This window comes from Panthera leo, chromosome E1 (genome assembly GCF_018350215.1).
Source record: "Panthera leo isolate Ple1 chromosome E1, P.leo_Ple1_pat1.1, whole genome shotgun sequence".
In the NCBI taxonomy this organism is placed as follows: domain Eukaryota; kingdom Metazoa; phylum Chordata; class Mammalia; order Carnivora; family Felidae; genus Panthera; species Panthera leo.
The window spans coordinates 10,034,549-10,052,316 of NC_056692.1; the positions used below are offsets into that span (position 1 = coordinate 10,034,549).

The window sequence follows — 17,768 nt, forward strand, 5'->3', positions numbered from 1 at the left end:
AACAAAAAGCATAGTCAAAATAAGGTGGCTGAAATAAACCTACAAAGATCAGTAGTCACGGTAAATGTAAATAGACCAAATTCTAGCAAAAAGCTATATAGCTAAAAGATAAAGCAATTGGATAATAAACCAAAATCCAACCATAAACTCTTTATTGGAAACACAACTAAAGCATAAGAACATAGAAAAATTGAAAATAAATGGAAAGAAAAAGCAGACAGATGTTAACCAGAAGAAAGCTGTGTGCAGATGGCATACTTTAAAGCACAAAACATTAAGGGCTAAAAAGGTCACTACATTACAGGATGAACACAGTACTAGGAAAATAAAATTCTGAACTGCTTTGTACCTATTATCAGTCTCAAAATATAGAAAGCAAAATATAGAAAATTACCAAGAGAAATCAACAAATTAATAGTCCTGAAGTTTTAAGAATGGTCTTCTTTATAAATCAAGAGCAGTTATCACAATAAAAAGAAATGGGCTGCCCCAGATGGTGAAGAAATGGTGATTTATAGACTGGATTCCTGCTGTATACTACTTAAATAAAAATAGGATCATGAGAAGGTTAAAAGTAAAAGGATGGGAAAATATATTAGAGATATAAGACAAAAAGAAAGCTAATACAGTCTTCACAGGAACACATACACAAAAAAAGAAGGGAAATTTAAGTTTTGGGAAGGAGGGGAACAAAGGAATTCTAATTCCCAGATAACATGTTTACCTACATAGAAAATTGAAGAAAATCTACACACATACTATTAGAACTCATAAAAGAGTTTGGCTGGGTTTTTAAAATATATGCATTTATATGTAAGTATTTAAAATTCACTTGTATCACTGTATGCCAGTAAAAACAAAAGACTGAAATCTTTATGGAGTTTACAAAACCCAATTGGACAAGAATGGAGACCTAAATAAATGGAGAGGTATACTATGTTCATGGATAGAAATACAATACTGGAAAGATGTGAACTCTCCCAAGTTAATCATTAAGTAAGTCAGTGCTGCTTTAAAAACTCTCATGGAGGTTTTAGGATCAAAACAAGTTAACCCTGTAATTAATATGGCAGATAGTTTCAAGAGAGAATAAGGTAGAGGACTTGGCCCTGCCAAAGTCTGATTATATGGTTAGGTAACTAAGACAATAGAATTAAGTGCTCAGAAACAGACCCATGTATGTATGGGAACTTAGTATACAAAGAATTCCTGTTCATTTGGGAAAGGTTGGACTAATCAGTAAATGATGCTCATTATTCCTCTGGGAAAAGACAGTATTTTCTACCTCCTATCATACACATCAGGGGTCAGCAAACTTTCTATAAAAGACCAGATGGTAAATATATTTGTTAGGCTTTGCAGGCCATAGAGTCTCTTGTCTCATTCTTTCCTATCCTTGTAGCCATAGATAGTATGTAAATAAATGGACATGGCTATGCTAAAATAAAACTTTATATAAAAACCTAGGGGTGGGCCTGATTTGGCTCATGGGCTGTAGTTTCCCAGTCTCTGATAAATAAATTCCAGGTGGATAAGAACCCAGAACTTTAAAAAGCAAAACTTGAAACCATAGGAGAAAATATAGGGGGGAAATCTGATTTTGGGGTAGGAAAAGATACCTTTTTTTTTTAATTTTTAAATTTTTTTTATTTATTTTTGAGACAGAGACAGAGCATGAACGGGGGAGGGTCAGAGAGAGAGGAAGACACAGAATCCAAAGCAGGCTCCTGGCTCTGAGCTGTCAGCACAGAGCCCGACACGGGGCTCGAACTCATGACTGTGATATCATGACCTGAGCCAAAGTCGGACGCTCAACCGACTGAGCCACCCAGGTGCCCCAGGAAAAGATATCTTAAAAAATAAGACAGGAAAATACAGTCCACATAATGAAAATTTAGCTAATTAAAGTTTAAAACTTCCATGCAATAAAGTTTTATTTATTTGTTTATTTTTTACTTAAGTAAATCTCTACACCCAACATGGGACTCAAACTCATGGTCCTGAGATAAAGATCATGTTCTTTGCACTGAGCCAGCCAGGCGCCCAAAGCTTCCATACAGTAAAATATACATAAGGTATTTGCAACACAAATGATTAGTATCCAGAATACTATGGCATTCCTACCAATAAGTAAAGGATGAAGGACATGAATAGGCAGCCCATAAAAGGGGAAACCTAAACAGCCAATAAACATGAAAGGTATCCCCTCAAAGGAAATCAAGGAAGTGAGTTCAAAGCACCATCAAGTGACATTTGAAAAATTTATATAGCCACTTTCATTAAAAATACCCATCATTGATTACCTAACAGTTCCATTTCTAGGGTTTTATCCTAGAGAAATTCTTACCTATATACGTTGGAAGACACATACTAGATTGTTGATCACATCAATGTTTGTGATCATGAAAACTAGGAAATAAAGGTTAAATGTTTATTAACAGGAAAATGGGTAAATAAAAGTGCATTTTAGGAATGAAGCAGCTAAAGTGAATGAACTAGAACCACATGAATCTAGAATTGCATCAGTATGGACAAAAGTGAAATTATGGAATGGATACAAGTGTCAGGTATGTATAGAAAAATACTATTTATGTACTTTTAATTTTTTTAAGTTTATTTATTTTAAGAGAGTGTGAGCGGGGAAGGCGCAGAGAGCAAGGGAGAGAGAGAATCCCAAGCAGGCTCCGAACTGTCAGCACAGAGCCCAATGCAGAGCTTGAACTCATGAAATCGTGAGATCGTGAGATCATGGCCTGAGCTGAAACCCAACGTCAGGTGCTTAACCGACTGAGCCACACAGGTGCCCCTATGCAATTTTTAAAGATGTACAGAATAATAGCATTTTTAAAAGTCATTTGTAGGAATAGTCTAAAAACATACAGGGCAGTAAACATCCAATTCAGGACCAATTTATCTCCGGGAAGGGAAGAAGGGCAATGGGATCGGGTAGTGGTTCATAGGATCCTTTAACTATATGTATAATATTTCAGGGGAGTTAATAGGTAAGTCAGACCTCTAATATTTGGCGAAGCTGGATTGTGTGTGTACTTTTATGTTTGAAATATTAACTAGGAGATTTGATTTGTAAGATGAGAATGTATTGAGGGTGACGGAAGTGGAACTGTGAAGATATATTTTGGTGGTAAAGTCAGTCGGTCTTAGAAGTGGTTTGGGTGTAGGAGGCAAGAGAGAGGCATGTTAAGAATGACTTCCAGGTTTTCGGCCCGAGAAACTGGGGTGATCGTGTCATTCATGAGAGAAAAGACTGAGGTAGAATAGGTTTGGGAAAAGATGGTACGTTCCGTTTTGGACTAGTGTTATTATGGAAGATGACAGGGAGGTGGTTAAATTTAAGGTCAAAAAGGACTTAAACTAGAAATAGAAATAGAGGATTCGCAGCTTACGTTTGGTATTGAAAGCCTTAAGAATGGGTAAGCTCAGCCAGGAAATATGTGTATGTGTATGTAGTGAAATATGAAATATGTGTATGTGTATGTAGTGAAAAGAAAAGGTGCTCAGACCCTTTCCCTGAGAAACTCCCAGTGGGCACTTGGAGAAGTTGGCAAGGCGGTCAACTGAGAAGGAGCAGCTGGAAAACCGGGAGAGTGGAGTGCTGTGGAAGCCAAGACAAGTTCACGTTTCAAGTGGGAGATGTAGTCAGTTGGCAAACGCCGCGGTGAGGGCTGCAACCCAGTCCCTTCTACTGCATTTCCTTGTTTGATCTTCCTAAGAGTAGTGATCAGTACCTGCAATGATCTTGCTTATATTTGTCCGTGTTGGTCTCCACATTCATGCATGTAGACTTCTTGAAGGCAGGACTGCTCTTTTCTGAGCCAGGAGAGTATCTAGCACATTCGAGGCACTCAAATAACTTGTTGACGGATTGATTTATCAGATACCGCGAGAGCTAGTTATTTCCTGCTACTGGTGTTTAATGTTTTTTTTTTTTTTTTTATTTAAAAAAAAAAATTTTTTTTTTTAACGTTTATTTATTTTTGAGACAGAGAGACAGAGCATGAACGGGGGAGGGCCAGAGAGAGGGAGACACAGAATCTGAAACAGGCTCCAGGCTCTGGGCTGTGAGCACAGAGCCTGACGCGGGGCTCGAACTCACAGACCGTGAGATCATGACCTGAGCCGATCAGCCGCTTAACCGACTGAGCCACCCAGGCGCCCCGAGGTGTTTAATGTTTAAGAGCACGAGTAGAGAGATGGTCACATTTTGAGATTTCTTATTTTGATTGGCTTTTCGTGGTGAGGTTAAAGAAAATTTAATGTTGAAAAAAAAAATACAAGAAAAGTAAGGAAGGTTAAAAATAGTCTTAGGTTAGATCCTGTAAGCGTTCACGCTTTGCTTAAGCTGCCATGTACCTTCCTTTCTTGGATATTATATTACTAGCATACTTGCAGTACAATTTCTACTGTTTTGTGTAATGGAGAAGAAACTATATAGCTTTTTAAGAGAAATTGTTGGGCCTTGATTGAGTTTTAGAAGTTTAGAATGTAAGTTTAGAATGTTTGTATTAGATACTGTGAGGGTAATACACAAGAAGTAAGATAGGAGATACAAAGAACTCTTTTCCTCAGGATGTATCTAGTAGTGGGCATCTTTTAATAATATTAGTTAACATCCTAAATTTACTGTGTGCCTGTTACTCTCCTACACCCTTTACAAATATTTATTTTTTTCACCCACGACCCTCTAAGATAGGTGTTATTACTAACCTAATTTTATACATCAAGGAAATTGAGACCCAGAGAAGTAACTTGTCCAGGATCACATGGCTGTGTAATAAGTGGCAAGCTAGAATTTGAACCCAGGTGTTCTGCATTGTCTCTCCGTAAGCACACTCCGTGCTTGTGCTCTTGAATGAATGATGTTCAAAGGTCACTTCCTTAGAGAAACTTCCCCCGACAATTGTCCTGCCCTGTCTCCCTCGCAAGGCACCGATTCTATTATTGTACAACTTTGAATATTCATCTGTTAGAGTAAAGCTTGTCTAATTTTGACAGCATGTAGAATGGATCTTCTCAACTGTAAAAGTTGCTCATGATGCTCTTTTGTCTTCTAGTGAAAGGCAAAGAACAAGAGAAGACCTCAGATGGCAAGTCAGTTAAAGGTGAGTTCCACGTCATTCCATTGTATTAAAAAGTGATGTGTTCCGCATTTATAGGCTATTGAATCCTGGTATCTTCCCCCTTCTTTTGCCATTATTCGTCTCTGTCTTCTTTTATAATTAGGGTTGTGACTTATTTCCTTGTTCAGCCTGTATACTTACTAGCACATGATAGGCTTTTTACTAAGCGCTCGTTGGCTGTCCTAGTGATACAGTAAACCAGTCCTTATTAATCACCCATTTGATTGTTCCTAAAAGCAATTAGTTGTCTTTCTATTAAAAAAACAAAAAGCGAAAAATACTCTGAACCGAGCTGACAGCTAAGTGAAAGAACTACCACTTCTAAGGCTTGGTTTTCCAGAAGTGTGGATGATCACAGCTTTAACTTCTCTGCTACTTTGGATGAATGGTCTTAAAATTTATTCAGAGTACTTTATTGTAGTCAATATATTGCCCTTATTTATAGGTTAGAGCATGCTTTTTTAGGTTGTGATCCCTACTATAGTTTTGACTGATTTCATCATGTCCATGTACAAAGATTGGAATGGAAGATTATGATGGAAATTGTTTCTATAGCTGTTACATGTAAGTTTCTTAAAGAAAATTTATTTACATGAAATCTGTAGATTGCTGCTTAGATTTTTCTTTCAAATGTTTGTTATGTAGCTAGCAGTGAGTATTAACTGTATATGATCAATTTGCCAGAGAGACTGATTATAACTTGAGAGATTTATAAAATTAGGGAAAAACTAGGGTAGCTTGCAGTCTTATTTTCTGCTTATTTCTGATAATTTAAAGCCAGTTGGATTCCACATTGGTTCATACTGCCTTCCTCAAGCAAAATTTGATTGGCTTCAAGCCCTTAGCAAGCAGTGTGTGTGAAGACAAGATCTGATTGTAGAAGGAACAGACTTTGATGTCTCAGGCACACGGATCTTCTACTCTAAACTCTGCTACTAACAGTATGACCTTGGGAAGTGACGTAACCTTTTTCGGTTCTTCGTTGCAGAATGAGAGAACTGGCCTGCCTCACTTTCTAAGTCTATATGAGGCTAAAAAGTTCCATGTTCATACTCTGTGACAATATATAATCTGTGCTTACCTGACTTACCTTGGAATAATACAGAAGCAAGACGGGAAACAGGCCCTCACGAAGTTAGCAGTCTGATTAGAACTTAGATGCAGAATAGTAGCAAATACCCCAACATACTAATAACTACCATTTCTTGAGCACCTGTTCTCTTCTAGGCATTAGCCAAAAAACTGCGGCTGTAACAGTGAACAAAAAGGACTTGGATCCTGTAGTCCTTGAACTTATAGATTGGTAGGGGAGACGCATGTTAATCAGGTGATTCCACAGATGGCATGGGCTAGAATCTGTAGTGATGGAAATGAAGTGATCTGGATAGAGCAGTTTAGAGCTAAAATGGATAGAACTTGGTTACTGAATAAATATGAGATGTAAGGGAAAGGGAGGTTTAAGGTTGACACCTACTTTTCTGGTTTGCCCAACAGTGAGACTGGTGGAGAACCAGGTCGGGAAATTATATGTTCAGTTTTGGCATGTTGGGTGGGAGATACTTGGGAGACATTTACATATATTTTATGCACACAGTAATTCTAGAGTCTGAGTTTCCATCCAGAGGTGAAAGTGATTTTCTAGAGTCTGGCAGACCAAAGTTGAAATCCTGCATGTTGAAACAAAATGACTCTTTACCATCTCGTTGGCTTCTGGCAAAGTATTTAACTTTTGTCTGTGTCCACATCTCCAAAATGGGGAAAATACTGGTCCTGCAAAATTGTTGTGAGAAATAATGAAATAACGTACCCCCAGAAACGTCTGTGAAGCAACCCGTACTGCATTGGTAGCTCTTGTTTTCTAGTTTTAGCAGGAGAGGCCCTCAATATGTTGACTTCGTTAAATGAAGTGCCGTGAGGAGTTCAGAGGAATTTGAGATCAGCAAATGGTTTCTGAAGTGTAGGGAAGACTATAAAAATGGGACTTAACGTATCTAAAAGTTGAAGAAGAAGGATTTGAATGAAAGAGACGATTTTGTCTCTTTTTCTCCTACCATCGCAGCTTCTTGTTTCTTTGGGTATATATTGGGCAGAGGGACCTTCATTCAGACAAGTAAAGATATTTTTACAGAAGAGTGATATCCATTATGAGGGTCATAAAGACCAGAAAAGAGAGTTGAGACAGAAAAATAGGGAGCCTGCAGGCTATTGAACAGGATGTTGATGCTTTACATACAGTATTTATGAAAGGTTAGTCTGAAAGCGTTCTGTAGGATGGAGATCCTAGAAGTTCTTTTACTGTAATGCAGAAAGGCCTATATTAAAGATGTGGTGTTGATAATAAACAGACAAGTAGATGTTTAAAGATCTTGAAGGAAAAGTCAACAGATCTTGGCAGGCAAACACATAGCAAAAAAGAATGGGTCCAAGATTTTGAGCTTTGGAGACTTGCAGATTGAACAGAGACAGGGAAATTGAGTAGGAGATTTAGTTTGGAAGAAGATGCAGGAAGTTTGATATTTGGACAAATTGGTCTTGATATGGTAAAGTCGAAGTGAGAATAGCTAGTAGTAAGTTATTACAGATACAGGATCAAAGCCCAGATCAAAGGACAGGTCTCAGATACAGGTCAGGGGTTCTCAACCGGGGTTCTAGTTCCACACAGGTACAATCTAGGAGCTGCTGCTGGAGGTCCAGGGCATGAGTGAGACTCTCCCCTTGAATCCGCCAGTTACTAGTAACTCTCTTTTTAAATCTCTTTTAGATATCTATTTAGGTTTTAGATACTTATTTTATTTAGAGATTTGTTTTACAGGTGTATCAGGGTCCTCACTTAAGTTTATTTGGGGGGAAAAAAAGAGCGTGTTTACGGTTTAAAAAAAAATGTTTGAAAAAGATTGCTGTAGCCATAATTTGAGGTTTGAGAATAAATGTTGTTTCTAGCAGGAAGAATAGAAGAACAGAGAACCTCAGGAAGAGGGGGTCCTGAGGAGTCATGGAAGGAGATCATATCTGACACAGTGGACTAATAAATGTGTTCTAAGGGCTTGAAAGGGAGGCACAGATAAAAAAGATATTTTCTGTAGAAAAGTAAATTAAGGAGCACGTAGTACCATGGAAACCAAAGGAAGGTAGACTATCTGGAAGCAACATCTAAAATAAGGGGCGCCTGGTGGCTCAGTCGGTTAAGCGTCCGACATCGGCTCAAGTCATGATTTCACCGTTTGTGAGTTCGAGCTCTGCGTCAGGCTCTGTGCTGACAGCTCAGAGTCTGGAGCCTGCTTCAGATTCTGTGTCTCTCTCTGTCTCTGCTCCTCCCCTGCTTATGCTCCGTCTCTCTCTCTCTCTCTCTCTCTGTCTCTCTGTCTCTCTCTGTCTCTCTCTGTCTCTCTCTTCCTCTCTCTTCCTCAGAAATAAAATAAACATTAAAAAATAATAAGTCAATGGTTCTAATAAGAAAGAGGAGAAATAAATAAATTAATAGCATTTTGTATCATTATATACATCTAATAAGGAAACCATTAATCTTACCCGTTCTTACAGAATGTTATTTGTAGTTTGTTATCTATACAAAAAACCATTATTGTTTATAAAGTTGCTAAAATGATTTTGCTCTCTTTAATTTATCGTGAAAGCAAAACAAAAAACAAGACTTGATTCTAAAACTGAAAAAAATCTCTTGAGGACAACTCCATTTTGTAATTCTCCCAACTCTTGTTGAATGACTGGTAAATATAGACACCCGACAAATAGGTATGGACATTCATGTTCTTACCTGCTTTATCCTATTTATCAAAACGTCTCGAAAAGTAAGAGAGTGAATTACAGTATGCTGTACTCTTCATAAGAAATGTTACCTGGTATTGTTCAGAATCTGTGGGAACTGTTTGCTGAGATTGAGGAGTGCTTATCTGTTGGCAGTGTAGTAAAATAAATAGTGTTGGTGGCTACAAGTTTAGTTATCTAAGAGTATTTATCTTGAGGGTGTGGGGTATGGAATGCTAGGTGACCTGTATCTCTTCTATCCTTCTCACTATAGCAATGTGCTAAACCAAAACTTCTTCAAAACCTTGAATAAGAGTCATTGATATTTGGGGGGATAGCTAGAATTTTGATCCAGCTGTGTAGCAACAAGGTCACAGGATTACTTTGACAGTATTATAATATTGAGTTGATTATTTCCTATTAATAAATAGGTAACTAGTCTCTTTATTCTGATGTCAATAGGATCTTTCTTCAGACTACTAAAGAAAGTATATTTTGTGAATAAAAAAATTGTTTTTTAATGTTTATTTATTTTTGAGAGAGAGAGAGAGAGAGAGACAGAGCGCAAGTAGGGGATGGGCAGAGTGAGAAGGAGACCTAGAATCTTAAGCAGGCTCCAGGCTCTGAACTGTCAACACAGAGCCCGACGCGGGGCTCAGACTCATGAACTGCAAGATCATGCCCTGAGCCAAAGTCAGATGCTTACCTAAGCCACCCAGGTGCCCCTATTTCGTGAAATTTTTTAAGTGTGCTTTATGTTTAAGCAGCTTGAAACTTGATTAGAAATGTTTTTTATGAAATAGAGAAATTTGTTACCCAATTAAAAAGTAAAATAAGGGGCACCTGGCTGGCTTAGTCATTAGAACATGTGACTCTTGATCTTAGGGTCATGAGTTCAAGCCCCATGTTGGGTGTGGAGCCTACTTAAAAAAAAATGAGAATAAAAGGTAAAAGTAATATAAGCGTTCTGAAGAGTATTTTCTGGTTCCCCCCCCCATTTTGTTTTAGTTTTTTGTTCTTTGGACAAAAAAGGATTAAGGAATTGAAAAGGGTCCATATATCAACGTTTCCTGGCTTTGGCACTTTCTATCATCAGAAGTTCTCAAAGCTCTCTGTTTTCAGTTTCGTTTTTAGCACAATATTTTGAGAGTTTTAAATAATAATAGGACATTTCCTTCCAGTTTTCTGCCCCTTGATTGATTTACCTTTCCCCTAAGTATTTTTGAGTGCCTACCTAAGAGAGGTGTTACAGAATTTAATTTTTAAGGTTCTCTTAAAGCCCTTTTATGAGACAGTTTTAGACGATCGAGTCGCGTTTAACTTTTAACCATTTGTTTTTGAAAAATTACAGCTTCAATATCTGTACATTCCCCACAAAAAAGCACTAAAAATCATGCCTTGCTGGAGGCAGCAGGACCAAGTCATGTTGCAATCAATGCCATTTCTGCCAACATGGACTCCTTCTCAAGTAGCAGGACAGCAACACTTAAGAAGCAGCCAAGCCACATGGAGGCCGCTCATTTTGGTGACCTGGGTAAGTGACTCACTTTTTGTTAACTTCCAATAGAAGGAAGGATTTGAGTGTAATATGTGAAACTCTTGCTGGAGGATACTGGAATTACAATTGGAACAGGCTTTGAAAAAACGTATTTAAAATAACAGCTATAAGTATAATGAATGGCACTCGATTGTGTTCCTGTAAGTATAAAATGTGAAGCATTCTCAGTAGAAAAATCGGCCATTTTCAGAAGAAATATATTTGGCTGCTAATTATGTGAAAAAGATGCCTCACTTCATGCATACTCAGGGAAATGCAAATTTAAATAAGTTCCCCCAACACATGAGCAGATATTTAAAGTTTGATAATTTGAATGTTAATGTAGATGAAGAGAAATGGCCACTCCTATTTAGTGGAAGTATAAATTGATGAAAATTTTTTGGAAGGCAGTTTGGAAGTATTTATCAAAATATAAAATATAAGATCTAGCCCTCAGATATATTTACATATATGCAGAGAGATGTATATCCGAGTATGTGTGTGTTGTTTGTGATAGCAAAAAAGCGAGGAACAAGGTAAATATCTGCTAATGAAGAAGCAGTCAAGTTGTGGTATACCTGTATTTGAAATAGTGGGTAGCCATTTAAAAATCTGAAGATAACATAGAGAAATATCTAAGGTGAAAGTTTAAATTTTTTTTTTTAACGTTTATTTTTGAGACAGAGACAGAGCATGAACGGGGGAGGGGCAGAGAGAGAGGGAGACACAGAATCCGAAACTGGCTCCAGGCTCTGAGCCATCAGCCCAGAGCCCGACGCGGGGCTCGAACTCACGGACCGTGAGATCGTGACCTGAGCTGAAGTCGGACGCTTAACCGACTGAGCCACCCCGGCGCCCCTAAGGTGGAAGTTTAAAAAAGCAGGTCGCATAACTGTGTGGAGTAGGATCCCTATTATGTTAAAATAGCTTCTCTTTCTCCCTTGTCCCCCACCCCTAAAGATAAGGAGACTGATGTTTTCTGAATTTTTGTCATCCAGATTTCTGCATTTATAAAAATTGCATACCATGGTATCATAAATTGAAAAAACAATCCCATGAATAAATTGATGTCTAATAAAATTAATCCCTCTTTTGCCATATTCACTTAACATTAGTGTTTATTCAAAGGTGCCAAAGTATTTATGATGGGTCACACTCAGCAGTACATTGCAAACAACATTTGTATTGGTCACAAAATAAAATTGTAAGTTTACTGGATTACTCTTGTGTTGCTGGTGAGAATGTGAAATGGGACAGCCACTCTGGAAAACAGATTGGCAGTTTCTTATAAAGCTGAATATGCAGTTACCATATGACCCATCAGTTTCACTCAGCATTTATCCCAGAGAAGTGGAAACTTACATTCACATAAAAAACCTATATACCGATGTTCATAGCAGCTTAAAAGCCAAAAACTGACTGTCTTTCCACAGGTGAGTGAATGTGGTTGAATAAACTGATACATCCATGCCACAGAATACTACTCAGCAATAAAAAAGAGCAGACTATTGATATACCTAACAACTTGGATGAATCTCAGGGGAGTTAGGCTGAGAGTCAAAAGCCAGTCCCAAAATGTTATATTTGTGTAGTATGATTCCATCTGTATAATATTCTTTTTTTAAATGATTTTTAAAAATTTATTTTTGAGAGAGCGTGTGTGCATAAGTGGGCAGGGGCAGAGGCGGGGGCAGAGGATCTGACTGAACCACCCAGGCGCCTCTGTATAATATTCTTGAAACGACAAAATTAGAGAAATGAAGAACACGGTAGTGTTTGCCAGAGGTTAGGAACAGAGGAGGTGGTTATAAAAGGCCATATGAGGGATCCATGTAGCATTGGAACTATTGAGTATCTTGGTGGTTACATGTGATAAAATTGCATAGAACAAAGTACACGAGTGAGTACAGGTAAAATGGGAAATCTGAGTAAGATTGGTGGATTGTATCAATGTCAGTACCTTGGTGGGATACTGTACTGTAGTTTTGTAAGATGTTACCATAGGGGAACCTGGGTAAGGGGTACATGGGATCTCTGTATTGTGTCTTACACTTTTTTTTTTGAATTTACCATTATCTCAAAATTAAAAGTTTAATTTAGGGGTGCCTGGGTGGCTCAGTCGGTGAGTGTCCGACTTCAGCTCAGGTTATGAGCTCACGGTTTGAGTTCGAGCCCTGCATTGGGCTCTATGCTGACAGCACAGAGCCTGGAGCCTGCTTTGGATTCTTTGTCTCCTCCTCTCTCTGACCCACTCCCGCACCCGCTCTGTCTCTCTCTCTCTCTCTCAAAAATAAGCAAACATTAAAAAATTTTTTAGAAGTTTAATTTAAAAAATTGTAATTCTAGGGGCGCCTGCATGGCTCCAACTCTTGGTTTCAGCTCAAGTCATGATCTCACTGTTTGTGAGTTCGAGCCCTGCATTGGGCTCTGTGCTGACAGTGCGGAGCCTGCTTGGGATTCTCTCTCCCTCACTCTGCCCCTCCCCTGCTCTCTCTATCTCTCTCAAAATAAATTAAATAAACTAAAAAAAAATAAAATATTGTAAGTCTTGTAAAGGGTCAGGATTTTCTGAAGTTCGTGAAAGTGATGTTGACCAAGATGCCCTAGTTAACATTGACAATGAGACAGCCAGCAAGGATGATTCGCAGAGAGATTCAAAAGAAAATGATTTGAATATCAAAGGATTAAGAAAAGCCCTTTTGAAAAATTGATGAAGCCCTTGTTAATTTTATGAAAATGAACCTCAATGTGCCACTGCTGTGAATGTAAAAAATGTTTTTAAATTTTTTGTTTAATAACTAGTTTGTGGTTAGAATCATAACCTAAATTTAGTCTAATGTAAAATGAACATATTTTTATTAAGTTTTATTTAATTTTATTTTTCTAGCTAATCTCCAAGAACTGTTCTTTATTCTGTTGTAATCAGTGCTGAGAGTTGGTAACATTTTTCTAGCTATATCCACACATCCACAATTTTCCTCAGGAAAAGTTCCTAGCAGTGGAGTTACTAGATTGAAAATCATGGAGATTTCTAAAGCTTTGCTGTCTGTTACTGAGTGCTCCTTCAAAAAGGTTTTCCCGTCTTTTCTTCTCATCATCAGTGGGTGACAGTGTTAGCCTGTTTTTTCTTTGCCTTTGTTAATTGTTACTTTTTGAAACAACATCTTCCAGTTTGACAGACAAAAATGTGACCTTGTATTAATTTGCTTTTCTGGGATTTTTAACTAGATTGAATATATTTTCATATTTTTATTCGCCTTTTTTCCTTTCTCTGGGACTAGTATCATAAGATTTTTTTTTTTTTTTTTTTTTTTTTTTTTTAAGAATTTACATGGTCTGAACTGCCATTAAAAGAGATAATACTTGGGGCGCCTGGGTGGCTCAGTCGGCTAAGCGTCTGACTTCAGCTCAGGTCATGATCTCGCGGTCCGTGGGTTCGAGCCCTGCGTCAGGCTCTGTGCTGACAGCTCAGAGCCTGGAGCCTGTTTCGGATTCTGTGTCTCCCTGTCTCTCTGACCCTCCCCTGTTCATGCTCTGTCTCTGTCTCAAAAATAAATAAACGCTAAAAAAAAAAAAAAAAATTAAAAAAAAAAAGAGATAATACTTGAGTTACAAAGAGCTTTTTGATGGATTAAATAAGTTTTGGACAGTTGTTTCTTTGCTTGTTTAGAAGCCAGAACTATAGAGTTTTTAGTTCTTTATTCATTTAAATTGCTAGGGAAGTAAACTTTATTCAAGAATTCTGGTACCACTGATGCTAAAAGTGACTGACTTATCTGTCAATCTTAAATTATTTGTTACTGAGCTGCTAATCTTTTGCTTCTTTTAGGCAGATCTTGTCTGGACTACCAGACTCAAGAGACCAAATCCAGTCTTTCAAAGACTCTTGAACAAGTCTTACATGACACAGTTGTCCTCCCTTATTTCATTCAATTCATGGAACTTCGGAGAATGGAGCATTTGGTTAAATTTTGGTTAGAGGCTGAAAGTTTTCACTCTACGACTTGGTCTCGAATAAGAGCACACAGTCTGAACACAGTGAAGCAGAGCTCATTGGCCGAGCCTGTCTCTCCATCTAAAAAGCACGAAACTACAACGTCTTTGATAACTGAGTCTCTTGACAAGAGATTGGAGGATTCTTGCTCAGCCCAGTTGCTTATGACTCAATCAGAAGGAATTGACGTGAATAATAGAACTAGCAACATTCAGAATCACTTGCTGCTTTCCCGGGAATGTGACAGTGCCCATTCTCTCCATCTTGAAATGGCCAGAACAGGAACTCATCAACTTTCCATGGAAACCCAAGAATCCTCCTCCAGACTTCTAGTAGCCAGTGGAAATAGTCCTTCTTCACCACTAAAGGACTTATCAGGAAAATTAATGAAAAGTAAGTATGTGATTTTCTTGTCTCTCTTTATCCTGTTTGGTTTGTTTGTTTAATCAGTTTACAAAGTAGAATTTGAGGGGAATAGAAGGGTTGGAATCGTTTTCTTATTGATTGATTGATTGATTGATTGATTTAAATCCAGGTTAGTTAACATATAATGTAATAATGAGTTCAGGAATAGAATTTAGTGATTCATCACTTACATGTAACACCCAATGCTCATCCCAATAAGTGCCCTCCTTAATGCCCGTTGCCCACTTAGCCCATTCCCCCACCCATCAGCAGCCCTCAGTTTGTTCTCTGTATTTAAGTGTCTCATGGTTTGTCTCCCTCTGTCTTATCTTATATTTGCTTCCCTTCCCCTCTGTTCATCTGTTTTGTTTCTTAAATTCCATTATGTGAGTGAAATCATATATTTGTCTTTCTCTGACTGACTTATTTCACTTAGCATAATACACTCTGGTTCCATACATGTTGTCACAAATGGCAAGATTTCATTCTTTTTGATTGCCGAGTGATACTCCATTGTATATATATACCACATCTTCTTTATCCATTTATCAGTTGATAGACATTTGGGCTCTTGCCATACTTTGTTGTCAGTAGTGCTGCTATAATCATTGGGGTGCATGTGCCCCCTCGAATCAGCATTTTTGTATCCTTTGGATAAATACCTAGTACTGCAATTGCTGGGTCATAGGGTAGTTGTATTTTTAATTTTTTGAGGAACTTCCATACTGTTTTCCAGAGTGGCTGCACCAGTTTGCGTTCCTACCAGCAGTGCAAAAGGGTTTCTCTTTCTCTGCATCCTCACTGACATCTGTTGTTGCCTGAGTTAATTTTAGTCATTCTGATAGGTATGAGGTGGTATCTCATTGTGGTATTGATTTGTATTTCCCTGATACTGAGTGATATTGAGCATCTTTTCATGTGTCTGTTAGCCATCTGGATGTCTTGTTTGGAAAACTGTCTATTCGTATCTTTTGCCCATTTCTTCACTGGATTATTTGTTTTTTGGGCATGCTGAGTTTGATAAATTCTTTATAGACTTTTGGATATTAACCCTTTATCTGAGATGTCATTTGCAAATATTCTTTCCCATTCCATTGGTTACCTTTTAGTTTTGCTGATTGTTTCCTTTGCTGTGCAGAAGCTTTTTATCTTGATGAGGTCCCAATAGTTCATTTTTGCTTTTGTTTCCCTTGCCTCTGGAGATGTGTCAAGTAAGAAGTTGCTGCAGCTGAGGCCAAAGAAGTTGTTGTCTGTTTTCTCTAGGATTTTGATGACTTCCTGTCTTATGTTTAGGTCTTTCATCCATTTTGAGTTTATTTTTGTGTATGGTGTAAGAAAATGGTCCAGGGTCATTCTTCTGCTCGTCGCTGTCCAGTTTTCCCAACACCATTTGCTAGACTGTCTTTTTCCCATTGGATAATCTTTCCTGTCAAAGATTAGTTGGCCACATATTTGTGGGTCCATTCTGGGTCCTCTGTTCTGTTCCATTGATCTGTGTGTCTGTTTTTGTGCCAGTACCATAGGATCTTGACGATTACAGCTTTGTAATACAGCTTGGAGTCCGGGCTTGTGATGCCTCCAGCTTTGGTTTTCTTTTTCAGGATTACTTTGGCTATCCGGGGTCTCTTCTGGTTTCATACAAATTTTAGGATTGCTTGTTCTAGGTCTGTGAAGAATGCTGGTGTTACTCTGATAGGGATTGCATTGAATGTGTAGATTGCTTTGGGTAGGAATTGGCATTTTAACAATATTTGTTCTTCCAATCCATGAGCATGGAATGTTTTTCCATTTTTTTGGTGTGTCTTCTTCAGTTTCTTTTCATAAGCTTTTTATAGTTTTCAGTGTATAGATTTTTCACATTTTTGGTTAGGTTTATTCCTAGGTATTTTATGGTTTTTGGTGCAATTGTAAATGGGATTGATTCCTTGATTCCTCTTTCTGCTGGTTCATTATTAGTGTGTGTATAGAAATGCAACTGATTTCTGTACGTTGATTTTATATTCTGTGACTTTGCTGAGTTCGTGTATCAGTTCCAGCAGTTTTTTGGTGAAGTCTTTTGGGTTTTCCACATAGAATATCATGTTGTCTGCGAAGAGTGAACGTTGACTTCCTCCTTGCTGATTTGGATGCCTTTGATTTCTTTTTGTTGTCTGATTGCTGAGGCTAGGACTAGAAAAGGTTTCTTTTCTCTTCACACCCACTTGCAGATTTGGAAGGATTTGGATGGAGAGTGTCCTGAGTAGGCTTGGCATATAAAAAAGGAACAGCAGGGATACCTACAGGATTGGATCCTCTAAGAAGGATATTTGCAGAATTAACCAGTGAGGAAGGGTTAAGTGTCCTGCCTTTCCCTTCCACAGAGTTTGAAATCAAATCATTAACCCAGAAATGCTTATTTCATCCTCATCTTATTCTTAATTTACTACCGTTTTAATGAACTTTGTAGATGCGATTATTTGTTAATTGCCAACCGGTGACCTCTGTTGGGTTCTGTGCCAAGTGCTGCCCTTGAATTCCACTTAATTCCAACACCTGTATGAGATCGCCATCCTTAGCCTGTTTTACACATGAGAAAATCATGACTTAGGAAAGTAAAGGAACTTGCCTCGGGTTATAGAATGAGGGGAGGGGGGAGGGTGGAGCTAAAGTTAAAGTCCAGGCATTTCAACAATAGCACCTCTTTCTTGATTTCTTCTCTGTCCATTTGGGAGTTACACCCTCTGAATTTTTCAGTTATTACCTTCTAGAATTCTGATTAGACAGCCTCCAAGTTTTTCCTCTTTTTTTTTTATCTTATCTGTTCTTTGTTTCTTACAGGGCTAGGTGATTTCTTTCTTGGCTTTTCTTTGTTTGCTTTTTCTTTTTTTTTTCCCCCTCTAGTAAGACTTTATTTTTTCTGAGCAGTTTAAGGTTCACAGCAAAATGGAGGGGA

General features: G+C 38.0%; 1 protein-coding gene across 5 annotated transcripts in view; it reads left to right on the forward strand.

Moving 5' to 3' along the window:
• Positions 1-17,768, forward strand: part of AKAP10 (A-kinase anchoring protein 10) — an 85,317-nt gene that overhangs the window by 12,149 nt on the left and 55,400 nt on the right. For 4 of the 5 annotated variants that reach the window (XR_006196820.1, XM_042917538.1, XM_042917536.1 and 1 more), the window contains exons 2-4: positions 5,073-5,120; positions 10,252-10,434; positions 14,267-14,824. Coding sequence is in view for 4 of the 5 variants with exons in the window: in XM_042917538.1 (XP_042773472.1) it covers positions 5,073-5,120; positions 10,252-10,434; positions 14,267-14,824 (789 nt within the window). In the remaining variant the exon portion in view is untranslated. Of the gene's footprint in view, positions 1-2,369; positions 2,568-5,072; positions 5,121-10,251; positions 10,435-14,266; positions 14,825-17,768 lie in introns of those variants that run through there. The other variant, XM_042917537.1, reaches the window with a different exon arrangement.